Below are 20,757 nucleotides of genomic sequence, written 5' to 3' on the forward strand. Positions count from 1 at the left end.
CCATAGGCTATAGATAATTAACAGACAGAGGCACTCGGTGAACTCAGTCTGAGTGAAGCTTAAAGATCACAAACATCGATGACACACGACCATAGACAGAATCACCTGGGATTCATAACAAGGGTTGGCGAGTTTTTCAGGCAGAGCTATAGGCTGCCCACCTAATCACCAATAACAAACAATACTGGAGGGGGGGGGGGTGTGGGGGGAGGGCTGAGCCTACTGCCTGCCCTGGTTAAAAGACGAGGAGAGGAGTCCAGCAGTCAGAGAGGAGACAGCTGATGAAAACAGACGTCTATGTGGACATGGGTCACCTGCTGCTGCTGCTGCTGCTGTGGAGCTCAGGTAACTGTTAGGACTGAAGGGCGTGAGACAGGTTCAGGACTGGGACAAAAAATCAGCCCTGGCATATTGGAACAATTGGTTGGATACCACCTGCCAGTACTGTAAAATATTAATCTAAAACTCAGTAACAAATCACACAAGGCAGCTACATGCTCTCCCTGTGTTATGGTCTGTGAAGTAGACAGTCTGAAGACAGAGAGCTTTGAGCTCCAAGTTTATGTTCGTGAAATGCACCAAGCAACCGGTGGATAACATTATTTTTCATATACGGGTTACAGTGTGTATATTTGTGTAGTCTTATCTGTCATAAACAAGAGATTACGGGTTACGGGGTGGGTTTGTGACGCCGTGCTGCAGATACGAGAGCTGGGACACCGGGTCAGAGGCTCTGATCTTACAAGGTTGGTTTTCAGCCAAGAGACGCTAGGTGGAAGGCAGAGAGCCTCCATTTTCCCTTGAACAAGTTACAAGTCAATTATTTACAGTAACCAGCACTACTAGGGGACAGTGGGGTAAGTTGAGCCACTTTTTGTATTCAGGATCACTACATCAAGACAATTATAGTTGTGTTGCTAACTAACACATATGCATATTTATTATTTCAGGATGTTTTGCATCCCTACAAATTAACAGAATGAGTGTAAATATAATAGCATGTTCAAAAAAAGTGGTCTTGTGACTCAAACAACCATAGGAGTGGGGTAAATTGAATCAACCCCCCCTTCTTTCCTTCCATCCATCTCCTACCTCCCCTTTTACTTAATATTTCATCTGTCCAGGCTACAGGTGAACACAAACTACAGGGACTTCCTGCTGAGCCACCAACTCATTGAGATATGGGGAGTTTTGCAATTACGTGGCATCTTGGGAAGAATCCCAGAGATTTTTCTTTGAAAGTAAAGTTTGGCACACTATAAACAACTTTCCCTGTTTATAGGAACATACTTACTGTAATCACAACCACTTTACTCACGTGGTTCTAATCTTCACAGACTCCATGAAATGATGCCTGCCTCCCAAATATTTGGTCACACGCTAACTTTTTCCTATAGTTTCCTAGAAACAAGGGGTGGGTCAACTTACCCACTGGCTCATCTTACCCCACTCTCCCCTACTCTGAAGCTGTTTAAGGCAAAAAATGTAGCATCAATTAGCATTTGTGAACAGGAGGCTGAATGACATCAAATGGTTAAATGTCTGAGTTGTTGAAGATTATGTTGAAGTCTAAGTTGAAGTCTACTCAAAACCGACAGCTAGAGAATATTGTTTAACTATTACAATGTGGCTGAAGTAAAAATTGTAATCAGGAGGCTGAATGACAATAAATGATTGAAAAAATACCTGAAAGGTTTAAAGAGACCCTGAGGAGTTTGCTTTTGGTTATAAAAGAGTCTCATATTAATGTGGATGAATTTACATTACCCACACTTGATAATGGGTCCATTTTTGATAAATATATCATTTCGTCTTTATAGTTATTTTGTTGTTATTATTTAGTTGGCTCGTCCAGCATTTCCTACTTTTTCCTACTTTCGGTTTCCCGGACGAGGTGGGTCATGGGAATAACGCCACAGAATCGCAGTTTATGGTCCTATTCTTGGCAAACGTTGGGCTCATGGGAAATGTAGTGTGAAAACACTTAGCTTTCCAAAACTCCCTTTTAGATCAGTGTGGAAGATGTGTGACAATATATGCAGAGTAGAAAAGAATGTGTTACTTTAAGATTGAAATTCATTAAATGGTTGTCTCTGCTTCTTAATTACTTGGCTGTCTTCACAGATCTCACTGATATTTCCTCTCTGATTTTCTCCTTAGGACTCTGGGCTGAAGGAAGCCACAGCTCCACAGGTAAACAGAGAGGACGAGGACACATGAAGATGATGGATGAGTGCCATATATGTCTAAACACTTACTATAAATGAGCATGACTACATTATTTCACTGTCCCCACTGATCATCGACTGATGATCCTTCACCTTCCTGGTCACATAGCATCTCGATTACATTTATAATGAGTTCATAGAGTCGAAAATAGAGAAATATAGTAAAAAGTAGAACTATTTCAATAAGAATAGTTTACAAGGGTTACTGAAGGTCCTGAAATAGAGTGAATTTGAGAGTAGTATCATCTCAACCAGCTGTGAGTTCCAGGTTATCTGAGTCTGGTTTGTTTACTGCTCATGGACTAATGAAGCTCCATTTACTTTATTAACATCTCCAGTAGATCAAAGGGTCTGCTCCATCAGCACATCAAGGTTTTATTCTCTCGTTTTTATACCAGCGTCATTCTTCATGCCACTACAAGATGGAGCCAAAGTAATTCATCTTCCACTAGAAGTGGAGCTGCAGTTTTGATTTGCTTCATTTCTGTTTTAATCAGATCTCTCACTTGTTTTTCTCTTCACTCTCTTCTCTGAGTTCAGAGCATGTCAGGTTGGTGGGAGGAGCCAGTCGCTGTACAGGTGAACTGCAGGTGAAGGAAAACTCTGAAGGGTGGATGTCAGTCTACAGCGACAACTGGAACCTTAAGACAGCATCTGTAGCCTGTAGAGAGCTGGACTGTGGCTCTGTTATTTCAACAACAATAAAACGGGACTCAAGGAAACTTGTATGGCAGATCGAGGATAACTGTATTCAGTCTGAATTGAGCCTGACGTATTGTGTATCTGAATCACGCTACAGTTACCTTGCCCTGGAAGTCACCTGTTCAGGTAAATGCATCTATGTACTGACATCTGTGACAGTAGGTCATCACTTAGTCCGTCTTCCTCTGTCACAAACAAACACCCAGAGCTGAAATCACAGGTGAGCGGTACATTGTTCTCTGACAGAGGAATGTGGCCTCAGACTTAGAATTACTGACCCTGATTCCAGTCTCTTCACAATGAGCTGCAAATCATATGATGGTCACAGTCTGACAATGGCAAAATCTTCCAAAAAGAAAGAAAAACTAAATAAAAACAAGTAACACAGTAAAAAAAACAGTTGTTTAAAAACAGTAAACAACAATAACGCAGACGCACCGTGCCGTGTCACAGCCTCTCGCCGCGGAATGTGATGGTCTCTCGGCCACAGCAGGTCGGGAACATCGGTCCCACCGGTGGTCGCGGTCGTTCTGTGGTACGGGTCGGTGGTGCCGGCGGCCTGCTTTGACCGAGGGATCATCACATTTTACCGCGGGAGGACCTTGGGGAGTGCGTTGTTTTGAAAGTCACCGGTAGAACCAAGGCTTGGTCAGTCAGCGTGCTCTCCAGAAACGCCGTGTCGGGCCACAGCCGCTCGTCACGGAGCGGGAGGATTTGCTGCGGCCGAGGCTGCCCTCCGTGGTCCTGTGGCGCTAGAGGTCAGCGAGAGACAAGTCTCCCCGTCCATCCGGGACCGACGGACCTCACACTCCACAGTGAGCCGCTGTGGCACGACACGGTGTTTCTGGAGAGCACGCTGACCGATCCTCAGCCCTCCCATCAGCCAACAATAAACCGTGGTGGCTAGTTAAAGCAGAAGTGAGTGATATATTTGTGTTAATATAAGTCTTAAATAGTTATATCTTCCGACAGCAATCACTTACATAGAGTGTTTGGACTGAAACACGGGTCTCTCAGTCCCTCTGCTCTGCTCTGAGCCGAGGAGAAAACATTTATCGTATCCTACAGTTTTTATCCAATGAGGAGAGAGAACGGCATGCAGGGCTGTGTGTGCAGCCAAGGAACGCCGTGAATGTGGTGACGTAGCGACGAGGACTGTTATGGTGCGTTCAAGGAAACTCGTATTTTTCCGACCGTGAAGTGGTACCAGTTCGATCTGGTACGAGTTCACCGGTCGGAAGTTACGAGTGGCCGTTATAGTGACTTTCACCGGTAAAACAGGTCGGAAAAACACGAGTGGGTTGCCTGGAACGCTACAAAGTCGTAAGTTGTGACTTGAAGCTGTAATTTACGATTTCAAAAGCCTGCCTGGAACGCAGCATTAGCGAAAACGACCGGATCACTCACTTCTGCTTTAATACTCCACCAGTCTCTCCACTCCTTTCTAGGGCTGTCAATGAATGGCAGAAATGAGGTTCAAATATTGCCTCTTAAAAAACACAGATATTCGAATAAAAATCGAGTTTCTATTTTTTCATATTTTCTCCAAAAATCAATACAAAGAGATGGACTTTATAGCGGTAGCCTGTATTTATTATCAGCTCATGTCAAACACGTTTTGAACAGCTTACGTTACACAAAACAAACGGCTACACAATGCAAATCAGCAACGACATTAGGCCTAATACGTGAAAAAAGACCGCCTTTTACTTTATCAATGCCTGTCAAACAAGTTTTGTGATGACGCGAGCTGTTCGGGAAACGGGATAAGAGCCAGCATGTTTTATTCCCACATCCAAGTAATGATCCTTATAATGCGGATCAAGTACAGTCGCGATGAAGTGCAGAGGTTCATCATAGCTCTCAGTGAACGGCACTATTTTTTTAAATGCGCAATTAACGCTGTCACTCGGTAGTTTGGGAAAACAGAGAAGCTGCTTCTCTCCAGACGTGACCACACTGACAGGTGTAATGTGTGTAATTGTATGATGATTTGATATGTCAGTGCTTTTGATTTATTAATTTCATATGGTAAATGTTTGGCCTATGAGTGTCTTTTGCTGCTATTTTTTATTCACAGCAAATGACCACAAATATTTGTGTGATATGACATGAAAAAAATTAATGAAAAGTTGAAGAGCCAGAGCTTTTGTTAGCTCTTATAGTTTATAGTTTATAGATAGGCTAGAGCCTATTATGTTAAATATAAAAATATGAATTTATCGGTTATCGGTATCGGCAATGAGAAGCAGGAAATTATTGGTTATCGGTTGAAATTTTTCATATCGTGCATCATTTTGAATGCCTTCATCAGAATTCAAATGAGCCGTTTTAATCTAGATTAACTCCAAGATTGCAGTGAGATTAATCTGAATTAAAAAATGTTATCTATGCCCAGCACTATCAAATACACAATTTTACAACTCAAAAACGCTCTTGTGGACAAGTTGTGACCTGCGCATTCTCCACGCTATGAGATAATAATGGAACGTTACAAGACAGAGTTGTTTTCAAGGTAAATTCATGCAAAAGCAAGCAGTCTCTGCATTTACCTCTAAAACAACTCCATCTCGTAACGTTCTGTTGTTATCTCAACTTGTCCACGAGAGCGTTTTGGAGTTGTTGGATTGTGTATTTGAAGAGTTTGATGAGGGAAACCAAGAAATTAGCGTAGCTCTGAGCAGCTCGCCGCTCAGCTCCATGGTTCTAAAAATAGCTCACACCGACAAATAAAGGTAACGAACCTACTGCTATGACTATAGGGATTATGGCAATGGGCCAATTTGCCAAAATGTTGAACTATCCCTTTGACTGAAAGCACAAAACACAAGAAGTGAATAAACAGATGCAAACTGAAAATATTTCAATACAGTTGGTAACAGAGAAGGAATTTATTTCTGGACATATGCTGACGACTGTAAGGTTTATATGACAGTTAATAAAGGTCACCATGTTGTCTTTCTCTCTGCAGACTCTGTCAGGCTGGTGAATGGGCGCAGTCTGTGTTCAGGCAGACTGGAGGTCAAGTCCAACCAGTCTAACCATGGGTGGTCCTCAGTGTGTGAAGATGACTTTGACCAGCAGGATGCAGAGGTGATGTGTAGGGAGCTTAACTGTGGGCCTCCTTCAGTCCTCCAGGGGGGGCTCTATGGAGCAGTGGAGGCTCCAATGTGGACCAAAGAGTTCCAGTGTGGAGGCAACGAGTCAGCTCTCCTGGACTGTAGAAGCTCAGGCTCAACTAGAAGCAGCTGCTCACCTGGCAAAGCTGTTGGACTCACCTGCTCAGGTAGAGGTGGAGCTGCAGTTTTGATTTGCTTTATTTCTGTTTTAATCAGATCTCTCACTTGTTTTACTCTGAATTCTCTTCTCTGTGTTCAGAGCCTGTCAGGTTGGTGGGAGGAGCCAGTCGCTGTTCTGGTGAACTGCAGGTGAAAGTAGGAGAGTGGAGACCAGTGCGATACGAGTGGGACCTGAAGACAGCATCTGTAGTCTGTAGAGACCTGGCCTGTGGCTCTGCTGTTTCACTAAGAAAAGAGAGATATCCTGTGAGCTCTAGGTGGGGGATGTTTCCTGACTGTGTTCAGTCTGGATCTTCCCTGAGGGACTGTACAACATTGTCATCATCCGCATTCGGCATCACGGAGCTCACCTGTTCAGGTAAGTCGGTCAGGTAAAGCATGAGGGAGTTAGGACCAGTTAATGGTTCATCCACCAGGGGGCAGTAATGGGATGCATGCAGGTGTGTTCAGGGTCAGTCCCTCATTACACATGTGAAGTTTCGAGGAAATCGGACAATGTTAATGCAATAAATGGCACTTCCTGTTTCCACTAGGGGGCGACATGAGCGACACCCCTATAGACCAGAGCGGCATTTTTATGCAAATGAGAATGACTGATGCATCCTGGGTAATTTAGGGGCAGCGCCCGGCATCCCTCCATTGAAAAGTTCAGCCTAACTGGCTTGACAAACTAACTAACAAAAAGTTGGCTATTAACAGGCTATTTACAGACAACACTTAGTCAAAACCTACCCGGTGATTCGACCAAATACGTGTAGATGTCTGGGTCAGACATTTCTGGCCACTGTGTGGAGTCATTGATCATTGTGGGAGGCTAAATGAGCATACTGGTAGATTAATTAATTGTAATTTTTCAAGATAGCGTGAACGGTGGGTTTCAAAGAGGGTGTCAAAATAATTATGAGACATAGTGCTACAAAAGAAACAAAAAATAAAACATTCAAATTGATTGTTAGTTAGTCTACGCTCCATCAAAACACAAAAAGCCACTGAGTGCAATTTAAAAATGCAGGGTGCTGCCCCTAAATTACCCAGGATGCATCAGTCATTCTCATTTGCATAAAAATGCCGCTCTGGTCTATCAGATGGAAGAGGTCGCCACCATGGACCTGTGTATCAATTTTCATGATGATACGAGTTCAATAAAGCCATCAAAAAGCCAAACGTATTGTCATGGCGAGGAATTGGTGGTCGCCACGCCCCCACAGGAACGCCATTACTCGTAGCTTCACAGCGTTCATAATGTAGCTTCATCAAGTGGTTCTGCATGTTTTAGAAGTGGAATGAAGTTGATGGGGTAAACTATGTATTTTTAATGAATTTTAGTTCACTTCCTGTTACCACCGGGGGGCGCTATGAGTTACGTGGGAAGTAATATATTGGGACGTTCAGGGCGGAGCCATCATCATGTCCAGCAAGTTTGAAGTTGATTGGATCAAGTATGTGGACGTGAGAGCCACTCGTATGTACATGGCGAGCACCGAAACAGTTGCCAATGTTTGTTGATCCCTGGCAGCCACGCCCTTTGACCTACCGACTCGCAGAGCACAACTTAAGCTCAGCTAGATCTGAAGATGTTGTGTAGGTAATTTGAACGTTGTCGGGCGAATTCTGTGGGAGGAGTTAGTTTTGAGCGGGAAAAATCAAAATCAAAATGGCCGACTGCCTGTTGAGATTTCACCATGACGTTAAGAGGCTTTTTTGCATATCTGGGTATAATACATATGTGTACCAAATTTTATCCACATCGGACAAAGTGACCCGACTTCCCTATGGGGATTTTGAGAGTTTGTAGGGGGCGCTATTTCGCCATTTTGCGTCGACCATGTGCGACCACCCAAAAATATCGATCTTACAAAAAATGTTGTAATTTTGCAACATTGTGTTCTGGCAGAGGTTAGGAAAGGCACATGTGGCAAAGTGAAGAGGGTGCGCTAACCATTCGGCCAAAGGAACATCCCCTTGGCCGAGTAGCCAGGGCGCATGATCAATAGGAGGCATAGTGACAGGACCCTCAACTGTCACACACACACACACACACACACACAAGTCAAACAGGATTGCAGATGGTCTGAATATGGAGTCAGGGCTGGAATTTCATTTAACCCTGTACTTCCTCTGGATTTAATTCATTTATTAAATGTATTGATTTTTCACTATAATTTACTAGTTATAGGCAGCACTAGCCTATACTGTCAATCCCCCTATTCCGATTTGATATCACAAATTCACAAATCTGAAGACACCTGCTGCACCTAGTCTAATCTTTGTATGACTGAATTATTCTGCATAAGACCCTGTCTAATACTCATAGTAATGCTGCATTAGCATCAAAACAAAGTAGGATAAATAAAAAATGATAACCGCAGGTTTACGGTGTCCGGCGACTCTGACCCCCACACCGCAGCACCCAGCAACAGACTTTTACAAAATAAAAGCATGTGAGCAACATGCATTAATGCGCGATAAAATAAACGTTGGCGTTAATAGTTTAATGAGTTAACTTGCACAGCCCTAATAAATACATAAATGTTGCCCGTGGTTCTGAGACGTGACGCACTGTGGTCACTAGAAATTTATTTATTTATTTGCGGATCGGGAGTGAGTGAGCAAGCCAGAGATGCACAGCAGATTTCATGGTTGCCGACTGGCAAAAACTGAAAGAGGGGCTTGTAAATAACTGTTTACATTACAGGTTTCACACAAACAAACAAAAAACATCCAGTAGCCTATGTTAAGTCTCAGCTGTGCCATGGCGAGGGCGCGCAACGCACAATCATGGGGTATTAATTTATGAACCTCACAATTATTTCTTTCCTCTTGTTTGAATATAAGGGCGGTCACTTACGACCACACTTTCATTTTACACATACAGTCTCATGCGTGTATATTCACAGACACGTTGGCATGTTGTTTATTTATTGGTTAGGGTTTATTTGCACACTGTATGCTTCAGTGTTAACATTAAAACCACCACAAGGCAAACATTTACTAGAATGCACAATCTGTAGACAGGTAAACTGCGAGTGATATACATTTTTATTTGTGCTCTGTCTGTGTTTATTTATCTTTGAAGCTACTTATAGATCGCCTGTTTTGGAGGCAATTCATCTGAGGGAAAGAAGAAAGGAGGAGGAAAAGTGATTGACAGATTATCTCAGGTCAAAATCACTGCTCCTCCCCGTGGACAAATGAGAGACTGCAGCTGATTTTCACACAGGCTGCAGAGGGGCGTTAACAGTCGTGGCTGCGTTCGCTACGTCATCGCGGGGGATTAAATTATCCCCATAGGCCAAGCAGGAGCCCGTCACGGACCCACCACGGACCCATCACGGTCCCGCAGAGGTCCCACTAGGGACCAGGGGGAACTTCGAGTTGACTACATCTGTATGAGACTTTTTTTATAACCAAAAAAAACCCCAAAAACCCCCTTTAAAAAAAAAAAAGCAAAAAAAAAAAAAAAACATCCCTGTCAGACTATGGAGGACTGTGAAGGTCAGCAGTCAGAGGAAAGTTTGTGTCTTCAACTGATGATGTTAAAGTTGTTTCTGTGAAGATGCTCAAGTCCAGACGAGTGGTGTGCATCTTCACTGGCCTCACGATTCGATTCGATTACGATGAATGATGATACAAGTCAGCAGTGTAAAACTCAAGGATGGTATGAGTGACAGGCAGCCAGTCATTTAACAGCTGTGGGGTTCGGGTGTAGCACCGTATCCAGATGTGTTTATTGACAACAGGAGAGGAGATTTTAAACTAAAAAGGATAGCTTGATTCCACCCGTCAGTCCCTTTGCTATTCCCCTCCCCATCTCTCTCCAGCTGGCCTTTCAAAATAAATGCATAAAAAGCCTGGAAAAAATGAACCTGCGAGCTGGTGGCGGTGAGAAATTTAGCGGTGGTGGCCGCCATCAAATTCTCAATGCAGGAATTAATTGTTTGAATTTAAAAATTGATTATGTGACATCACTGCATCGATTCAGAATCATCCAATTAAGAATCTCGATTATTTTCGGCACCCCTAGTCCAGACCGTTAGTAGACTTGAGACTTTGGGCCCTAGTTTCCTGGACCGAGCGCAGTCTAGGCGCAGCACAGCTTCGCCGTGCCAACGAGGCGTGTCCAGGTGCATTTTGCAAGATTGGTGGACAGCACAGTCTGACTCAGGCCAGCGCAAGCCCTCCCCTTGTCCCTCCCACCGGCGCAAATGGCAAAGAGGGAGGAGAGAAGGCGGGAGGAGGAGAAAAAGGCGTGAAGTGGGATTAACACAGCCGATTCAGATCTTCACCAATCAAATGAGCTCCTCTCCTCACCTTTAACTGCTCACATTTAGTATTTACCCTGTGTAAGAAAGATGAGAGGTGTACACTAATCACAACATAAACAAACACCATGGTAACAGGGATGAAACCAGGAGCATCTCAGCGTAAAGGACTCTCTCTCTCTCTCTGTGTGCATGTGTGTCTGTCCGTCTCTCTTTTTTTCTGTGATGAGAGATGCTGAGTATAGGCTATATACTGACTATCTGTCGGGTCGCCCGCCCGCTCAGTGCGTATCTCAACACGGCAGTGACATGCAGTAATCCACCCTGACAGTCCTGCTCTTGGGACATCCGCAGCTGCTTTTTAGTGCCAGTTCGTCCCTGCTGTGTTAATTCAGGTGGAGTTTCCATTACGCTGCCGACAACCTTTGATCTGATGTCGGATGTGACGGGACAATCTGTATAGATATAAATTCACGTGTTGATTCCATTAGTTGCAGTAAATAGTGGTTATTGTGGTTATTTATTGCATCTAAATGTGCCTGGAACTGTGGAAACCTGCCTGTGAGGTCTTGGTGACGTGTGTGCACTGCGCGCAGGTGAACTAATCTTCCACTGCACCTGCTGCGCTCCGCCCTGCGCTGAGAGTAGACCTGGTTTGAGCTGGCGAGCTTTCAGCGCACCCTCGGTGGGGCATTTTCGCACGAAACTTCCACTGCACCAAGCTGAATCTGTGACGCCTCCCCCTGCTGCGCGGCCACACCTATCTCAGCGCAGCGCGATCTGCCAATCTGCCCTTGTGCCAGGCTGCGCTGGTCAAAACTTGCATTACACCGGCTGCGCTACCTTGCGCCACCTGCGCTGCGCCACCAAACTAGGGCCCTTTGACTCAAGAGCTGGATTGTGAGTTTCTTTGGTGGAGGAACTCATTTCTGGACATATGCTAATGGCTTTAAAGTTTATATGACAGTAAATAAAGGTCACCATGTTGTCTTTCTCTCTGCAGACTCTGTCAGGCTGGTGAATGGGCGCAGTCTGTGTTCAGGCAGACTGGAGGTCAAGTCCAACCAGTCTAACCATGGGTGGTCCTCAGTGTGTGAAGATGACTTTGACCAGCAGGATGCAGAGGTGGTGTGTAGGGAGCTTGGCTGTGGGGCTCCTTCAGTCCTCCAGGGGGGGCTCTATGGAGCAGTGGAGACTCCAATGTGGACCAAAGAGTTCCAGTGTGGAGGCAACGAGTCAGCTCTCCTGGACTGTAGAAGCTCAGGCTCAACTAGAAGCAGCTGCTCACCTGGCAAAGCTGTTGGACTCACCTGCTCAGGTAGAGGTGGAGCTGCAGTTTTGATTTGCTTAATTTCTGTTTTAATCAGATCTCTCACTTGTTTTACTCTGAACTCTCTTCTCTGTGTTTAGAGCCTGTCAGGTTGGTGGGAGGAGCCAGTCGCTGTTCAGGTGAACTGCAGGTGAAACTAGGAATATGGAAACCAGTGCGATACGAGTGGGACCTGAAGACAGCATCTGTAGTCTGTAGAGAGCTGGGCTGTGGCTCTGCTGTTTCACTAAGAACAGAGATATATTTTAACTCTATGTTGGGGATGTTGCCTGACTGTCTTCAGTCTGGATCTTCCCTGAGGGACTGTACATCATTGACACCATCCACATTAAGCATCGCGGGGCTCAACTGTTCAGGTAAGTCCATCTGTGACATTCGGGTTTAGTGTCTTCCTTCCTTTGTTGCAGTGGCAGAAATGTAGGGCCGTATAAAATCTGTTTTATTTTTTTCCCAAATTCAGTTTTATTTTTTTCCAAATTCCGTTTTTCCCTTTTTAATTTTTGGAAATTCTGTTTTTTCCGTCTTAATTTTTCGGGGAATTCAGTTCTTTTATTCTTATTTTACTGCCAAAAAAGTGTGATTTTAATGTTAATGACTAAAATGAACACAAATAAATATAAATTACTTTAAATTCATTGAGGTAACAAATAGGGTTGGTCCGATGGACGATGCCATTGTCCATGGGGTGTCCACGGCGATGGCTGTCACAATTTTCCTCCATACCTTAAGAACAAATATTGCATGATGCAACATAACTATAATATTAATGCTTATCAGTTTTAAAATGTTTCCAGTAAAATGAATTATATTAGTTTAAAGACCGGGTAAACCAAAAATAAATATGTGTTTTGAGTTTATACTACCACAGGAAAACATATTATTAACCACCTTGTCAAATTTGAAGGACTAAAAAAGCTGTATAAGTATATCAAATTATGCTTCAGAGTTGTTGAGAAATTTTATTTCAAATTTGTATTTATTCAGGGGAGCCAATTGAGAACAGGCTCTCATTTTCAATGACATCCTGATTACAAAGATAAAAACAACAACAACCAAACAAGCAAGTAAACAAAACCAAACACAATTGTAACGTAATTGTAAAAGTAAACAGTATGATCATCAAGTTGGTAATGTCAGAATTTGAAGTACATTGAGCAGACACAAGGAGAACAGCATATAATTAAAGGTCTCAGCTTCAGGGAAGGCAAGTACAATCAGTATAAAAGACAAAGTCTAAAAGACTCCACTGAAATGAACTGTGAATGAACATCAGTTTGAGCAAGTCCTGCAGTGTATTCCACTTGTATGGGGCAAAGACACTAAAATATGTCTTTCCTCCCTCTGTTTACACGTGGATGTCTAATCTAATAAATGATGCTGAGCGGGTGGGTCTTGGTGTACTGAAGTGCAACAGGGACATCAAGTAGACCAAGACCAACCCACTCTTTCATACAAGACGCAGTGATGGGTGAAGAACCCATTGCCTGTAATAAAACATAAAGCACTGTGAAACACTGCATCAAGAGGCCTCAGAATGGAGGAGGAGGCATGCATATACAAGGTGTCCCCATATTCAAAGACAGTCAAATTGTTGATTGTACTTTGGTTTTTCTGCTGGTAAGAGAAAAATACGATTTATTCCTGAAGAGAAAACCAAGTTTCTTTTTCAGTTTTTTGATTAGATGTTCAATATGTGTTTGGAATGACAGCCTACTATCCAACCAGATGCCCAAATATTTATAAGATTTAGCAGTCTTAATGTGTGTAGTCTTCTGTAGGGTGTGTATTCTGATGAGTCCTAGAGAAGAACATGCATTTGGTCTTCTCCGGGTTCAGAACAAGCTTTATGTTCAACAAGAGCTTGTTGGAATACATTGAAAGCAGATGGTAAATTCATGACTGTTGTTACTGGTGTGGGACCAGTACTATATAGAACTGTATCATCTGCATAATAATGGAAGTCACAAGACATGGAAGAGGGAACAATATCATTTATATAAAGTGTAAATGAAAGAGGACCTAGAATGGACCCTTGTGGCACACCTTTGTACACATTAAGTAAGCTTGATCTAGACCAGTCTGTGATCTCCCAGACAAATAATTACTGAACCAGTTGATTGAGGAGTTATCAAAACCTAAAGAAACCAGTTTATCTAATAAAATGTTATGATCCACAGTGTCAAAGGCTGCATTGACACATTCTCTGCCTCAGGATGGTGGGGGTGTGTCGCGCCCATCACGGAATAGATCCAGTCCCTCTCAATTTCAAACTACTACTGTACAGCCTAAAAATGGAGGCGTCATCATAAAATAATGAAGGGAAATTGACCTCAAACAATAAAAAACCACCTGATCTCAGTCCACCACACATCCGAGTCCTCAGCAGAGACACAGCTGATCAAACCTCCAGGAAATATTTCTTACCTTAACTCTTAGTGTCCAAAACAGTCAGCAGCATCAGTCATCCAGCTCCAACAGGTTAATAATCCACCAATATTTTTCCCATTTTGCCTACATCTCGTCCTCACGGTCAGCGTGTTTCATCCACTTGCATTGTGTGTGAAAAAATAAAGTTTTAGCTAGCTTTAGCTTCACGTGTCCTGAAAGGAGAGGCCAATATGAGGAGACAGTGAAGCCTCTCTGGACCTGGTACTGAGTCCAGACCACAGGTCCAGGTATAGTCCGTGACACACTGCGTCCGAGCTGTGCAGCGGTCCGTGTACAGGTGGAAGAAGACCGGGAGTAAACAACACAGTAGAGCCGGTCGATCAGAAACACAGCTGCCGCAGCTACATTTTTTTTTTTACACACAATGCAAATGGATGAAACACAATGACCACGAGCAAGGGCATAGGAGCCGGGGGGGTGTCCCTTCCAATATTGGAGACAGACGCATTCGTCCCAACTAGGGATGCACATTTAGATTTTTTTTTCTGACCGATAACTGACGCTCGTTTACCAATTATTAACCGTTAACCGATAAGATTGAAAAATGCTAAAACACTCGTGGGAGCGATCGACAATGTCTTTTTGTTTTTTTCTTGACATTATAAAAGACACACATGCGCTGGAACAGCTGATCAGCGCCACATCCATTGTGCTCTGTCTCAGCTGATCGTGCTCAGATGGAGGTTAGATTGTCCAATGTTGAACTGTTTTTATACAAAGTGCAGCCAAACAACAGGCTGAAGAGAGAGGAACAGCAAAGCTCCTCTGTGGAGCTGCAGGTGAACCGGCTGGAGAGCAGAGCGCTGTCCTCTTTTTTTCCAGCGCCGTTGTTACAGTTGATTTATGTCTGTGTAATGTTTTCATTGATCAAGAATGAAAGTCAAAGGTTCAAAGACGATCAGATATCGTCGTAGTTCTGACCATAAACGGCGATCCGGCAGCGTTGTGCAGCGTCCGCGAAACCGAAAGTAGGAAATAATAACAACAATAATATTAATATTACTGTAACAATAATATTACTGTGCGCACAGTATGCCCGACTCTGTGTGTCTGCCCCAACTCTGAAGTAGCAGCGGCATTAATTAAGTAGCGGCCGCTCACCGTCACTGAAACACTACACTACACACTACACTCTTTGATTAAATACACGGGGCCACGAGCGGCATCTCACTTGGTAGAGCACGTCCACTGCAGCGACCCTGGGTTTGATTCCACCCGTCAGTCCCTTTGCTATTCCCCTCTCTCATGCTCTCTCCCCCTCCCCATCTCTCTCCAGCTGGCCTTTCAAAATAAATGCATAAAAAGCCTGGAAAAAATGAACCTGCGAGCTGGTGGCGGTGAGAAATTTAGCAGTGGCGGCCGCCATCAAATTCTCAATGCAGGAATTAATTGTTTGAATTTAAAAATTGATTATGTGACATCACTGCATCGATTCAGAATCATCCAATTAAGAATCTCGATGCATCTTTGAATCGAATAGTTTTCGGCACCCCTAGTCCAGACCGTTTGTAGACTTGAGACTTTGACTCAAGAGCTGGATTGTGAGTTTCTTTGGTGGAGGAACTCATTTCTGGACATATGCTAATGGCTTTAAAGTTTATATGACAGTAAATAAAGGTCACCATGTTGTCTTTCTCTCTGCAGACTCTGTCAGGCTGGTGAATGGGCGCAGTCTGTGTTCAGGCAGACTGGAGGTCAAGTCCAACCAGTCTAACCATGGGTGGTCCTCAGTGTGTGAAGATGACTTTGACCAGCAGGATGCAGAGGTGGTGTGTAGGGAGCTTGGCTGTGGGGCTCCTTCAGTCCTCCAGGGGGGGCTCTATGGAGCAGTGGAGACTCCAATGTGGACCAAAGAGTTCCAGTGTGGAGGCAACGAGTCAGCTCTCCTGGACTGTAGAAGCTCAGGCTCAACTAGAAGCAGCTGCTCACCTGGCAAAGCTGTTGGACTCACCTGCTCAGGTAGAGGTGGAGCTGCAGTTTTGATTTGCTTCATTTCTGTTTTACAATTGCTAAAACACTAAACCCTGTTGTCTGAACCAAATTCTCAGTTGCCTGAACCCACTGATTGAATCAGTCACTCTTTTGGCAAAACCATCAGCACTTTTCACCTGTTTAGACACATCTTGCCAACACATTTTCATTGTGATGCACCTGTGTTGCATAATGCTGAGCACAGGTGGCAAAAGTCAAACACAAGTAAAGCACAAGTTTCACCGGTTGAACACAACAACTCAAAATTGATCACACTTGTGTCTAATGATGTGAGGGAACATATATACTGTAAGCCAGTTCAAGATGAAGTCATGTGGCCTGACCCAGTACGGAGAAATGATGCTGTGGCTGAGTTACACACTTCTCATTTCTATATTTTTGTACTTTATTTTTACGTAGGCCTACTGCATACAAGTGCTAAATGCACAACATTTCTGTTTGTTTTTGTACTGTACAAGTGCTACGTGTAAAACGCACAGGATTTCTGTTTTTTGTACTTTTTTTTTGTACTATGTACAAGTGCTATGTAAATGAACTGTTTTTTTGTTTTGCAAGAGGAGAAGATGAGAGACGACAGGGTGAAGGAAGAAAGGATGAGGGAGGGAGGGATGGATGAACTGGGAAGAAAAAAGAAGAAGGAAGGAAAAGGGGATGAAATGGATGTGGGGGGGGGGGGAGTGAAAGAAAGGGAAGGAGAGAAGTGCTACAGTGTAAATGCACAGGTTTTTGGTTTTGCAACATGCATTTAGCCTACAGTGAACGATAAACATAATTTCTACAGCTTCATGTCCTGAGCATTGTGTTTTCTATTTGTCTATGTAGTGTTTAGTGACTGCTCAGTAGTGTTTTTAATTTTGATTGACTCGGAGCACGATTTGACCACATAGTTCAGTTTTGGGCACAGATTGAACTGTTTTGAGGTGAAAGTTTGGTTTTGCAAGAAGAGTCTGAGGTTTTGTGAATGTAGCTTGAAAATTGGGGTTTGTGTTCACAGTTTAGAGAAAATGAGAGAAGCTTTCGAGAAATGTGTCTTAGCAATCGAGAAAAACTAATCAGATCTCTCACTTGTTTCACTCTGAACTCTCTTCTCTGTGTTTAGAGCCTGTCAGGTTGGTGGGAGGAGCCAGTCGCTGTTCAGGTGAACTGCAGGTGAAACAAGGAGAGTGGAGACCAGTGGAGGGTAATGACTGGAACCTTAAGACAGCATTTGGAGCCTGTAGAGAGCTGGACTGTGGCTCTGCTGTTTCAGCAACAATAAAGAGGTCCAAGAAGAAGTCTAAATGGCTTGTCAACTCTGACTGTGTTCAGTCTGGACTTACTCTGAAGGAGTGTTCATTATCAAGTTCATCTACCTTCTCTGTGGAGCTCACCTGTATAGGTAAGACCATCAGTGACATCATTAGTGACAGTCAGATTTGGTGTCTTCCTTCCTTTGTTGTGGTGGCAGAAATGTTCAGTAACTTGTTCTTTTTGTATGTACAGTAGGAACTACTTCGTTGTGGCCGAGTTCACGCGTGATTCTCGCGTGAATCACGCAGCTTTTTAGTGGAGGGTCAATTGTGTTTTCATGAGAAGCGGCAATGTGCCGAAACAACCACCAGGTGGCATCTGTGAGCAGGAGGACGATAACAGGCAGCAGCAGGGAGCAGTGACCATGAACCGCCATGAACGGGGAATGGACAGAGTTGCCTGGTTTATGTTTCTGTTTGTTGTTGCTTAAATACAAGAATGTAGCCAATAATACCTCGCCCACTCCACACCTCATTCCAACTGCTTCCTTCAGCCTGTCGCTACAGGGTCTCTCTAGCAAGGACAAACTTAGTGAAAAAAATCATTCTGCAGTCACGGCTAAGCGGAGGCAGAAACAATTACGCACAGCCTACAGAAGTTTCAACGTCCATACAAGCATTTAAGAAATGATTCTTATCAGTTCCATAATTCAGAGAGGATTTTTACTCAACGAAAAAATGTATAAATGTGACCAACCCCACTGTGAGGGTCTCTATATAAACCCACAAACAAATTTATCCCCAGGTACAAGGAGAGCCAGAGACGTGCATTCAAATCCAAATTCTATTTATTGTACAAACTAAAGAAACTGATGATGATTGACCTGATAATGGAAGGAGGGAAGAACAACGAGCTTGAAAAATGATCTTTAATGTTACAAAGTTAATAAATATTTAAAAGCTACAAATAGCTGAGTTATTTTGATTAATTTGTTACAACAAATAAAATCAAGCAGGGGTATACTGCAAATATACACTACCTGCTAATAAAAAGATGTCAGACAGGGTACTCACCACGGGGAGATACTATCGCAAGACCCAGTAGCAACCACCACGTGCACACCGTGATCACAGCAAATCACTGCAACGGACACTGCAACAATTTAAGTAAATCTAAACTACTTCTGGGTGCCAATCACTCTTCAAACCAATCACACTGCATGCAAAGAAGGGTGCATATACCACGGATACTCCCCGCAGATCCTCCCTCTGCCTGACAAACAAAAGAAAATACAAAGTTAATGCTCGGTTGGTTCACAATTATAAATTGATACAATCAGGGACAGTAAAGGACAGTAGACAGGTTAAGATGAGCTGTTTACAGTCATAGCAATGGGAAACTCTCAGCAAACTTCAACCAAGCCGCATGGCACATCGGCCCAGGCAAAGCAGCAGTCTGGCACTAAATCTGAAACAAAGCAAAACAGCCATTAAATTGACTGACAAATATACCTCAGAGGGGATAACCCTCCTACATTACCATGTCAGTTGAGGTTACCTTTTCAGTCTGGGGCCCTGTCAGACACTGGTACTGGTGGAGCTGACTGGCTCTATACTGTGACTCGGGGAAAAGGCTGACTCATGTCCTAAAGAATTAAATGGATACATCACTACTAATTTCTGTATTCTGATGAAGTTAAACACTGGGTAATCAGCAGCCTACCTCCCCAGCATGGGTCCACAGCACATTCAACTGGATCAAGATGACACGGCTGCACCACGATTCTGTGTGGGGATACTAGTCAAAATTCCCCAGAACACAAAATAAAATGTGCAATCAAATAATCTTTTCTATCTGCACAGTTCTCTTTACCTGCACAGACAAGACAGTCCCACCACACATCTACCAGGCCTCAGACAAAGAGGCACTAATGGCTCACACCTGTCCTTATGAGAGGGGAGCTTTCTCTACAGCCCTGCCTACAAGGGGCAGTGCTCCTAATGCCAGCCCTCACCCTCATGAACAGTAGGAGTGTGTGTAGGTGTGGTCTGTCTCTAAGGTGCCTTCCCTCACATAAAGATCAGTTTTTAGGTTGAAGACACGACAGCAGCATGTCCAGACGCTGATGTGTGTCAGCTGGGCCAGCGGGTCGGTGATCATTAAGACATATGAGAGCATTATGACCAGTGTTGTGCTAGTTACTGAAAAATAGTAACTAGTTACAGTTACTAGTTACTTTGTAAAAAAGTAACTCAGTTAGTAACTCAGTTACTTAAACCAAAAAGTAATGCGTTACTGAGAAAGTAACTATTTAGTTACTGTACAACGTTTTTCCAATGTCCCCATTAAATAAAGGTTGATTGATTGAGTTCCCCTCTAGCCGTCATTTCAGTTCTGTACTGATACTGAGTAATACAGACTGTTGATTAAAACAACTGTTTCAATTCATTTGCATCCATATCACTGGATCTAATCATTCAAGCAATATGATCCGTTGTGCACCAACACAAACCTTGACACAAACACCAAAGTATTTTTTCAATGCCTATTTATTTCAGTCAGGCCATAAAGTCTTCCATAGGCTATAAACTGCAAGCCTATCTTTCTTATTTGGTATTCAAAAACAAACTGCAAAAAATTAAAGTGGCTTAAAAGCAAATACAGACATTCTGATCTAAATTATTATTCAGTTGGACAAATTAATGTGTCTTCACTCAGCACCTGAGAACTTCTGTTTAAGACAATGAAATATGATAATGATGCATAACACCACCAGCTGCTCAAAATCAAACCTGAACAATGGTCAACATACAGTATCCATGAAACAGGTGAGAGAGAATGCCAGTTATAAAGTTTCATGACAGCATTTTATGCCAACTAACAGAGTGAGCTGATAGAACATTATTCAAAAAGTGCAAAGAATGAGCTCACTTAATTAAAATAACAAGTGCTTATAACAAGTGCAAGAGTGCTTATTTGCAGAGATCTGAATGATTGTGGAGAGTTAGCGCTGAAACCAGTGGTTATACCTCATGAGAAGCAGCTTCTCAAACCTTTTGTCTTTGAGCTTGTTCCTCTTGGGACACAGTACCAGACTTCCCAAACTGAACAGCCTTTCGACGGGAGCGCTAGACGGAGTAGCAGCATTTTTCTTCAGAGAGACTTCCTTTATTGTGGGAAATTGTTGGAGTACATCCATCTCCGTTTCGGCTGTTCTCAAGTAGGATATTATCTCCGATTCGACAGAACTAAAGGTGTCATCATCC

General features: G+C 43.3%; 1 protein-coding gene across 1 annotated transcript in view; it reads left to right on the top strand.

Annotated features, from left to right (window-relative positions):
- The first annotated feature begins 245 nt into the window (after positions 1-245).
- LOC310994870 (scavenger receptor cysteine-rich type 1 protein M130-like) overlaps positions 246-20,757 on the top strand; it is a 28,397-nt gene continuing 7,885 nt past the window's right edge. The window contains exons 1-9 of the mRNA XM_083983750.1: positions 246-345; positions 2,161-2,193; positions 2,769-3,056; positions 5,902-6,216; positions 6,309-6,587; positions 11,495-11,809; positions 11,902-12,177; positions 15,914-16,228; positions 17,361-17,639. Coding sequence (XP_083839876.1) covers positions 282-345; positions 2,161-2,193; positions 2,769-3,056; positions 5,902-6,216; positions 6,309-6,587; positions 11,495-11,809; positions 11,902-12,177; positions 15,914-16,228; positions 17,361-17,639 — 2,164 coding nt within the window. The 5' untranslated portion in view covers positions 246-281. The remainder of the gene's footprint in view (positions 346-2,160; positions 2,194-2,768; positions 3,057-5,901; positions 6,217-6,308; positions 6,588-11,494; positions 11,810-11,901; positions 12,178-15,913; positions 16,229-17,360; positions 17,640-20,757) is intronic.

This window comes from Trachurus trachurus (genome assembly GCF_905171665.1).
Source record: "Trachurus trachurus genome assembly, chromosome: 12".
Lineage (NCBI taxonomy): Eukaryota > Metazoa > Chordata > Actinopteri > Carangiformes > Carangidae > Trachurus > Trachurus trachurus.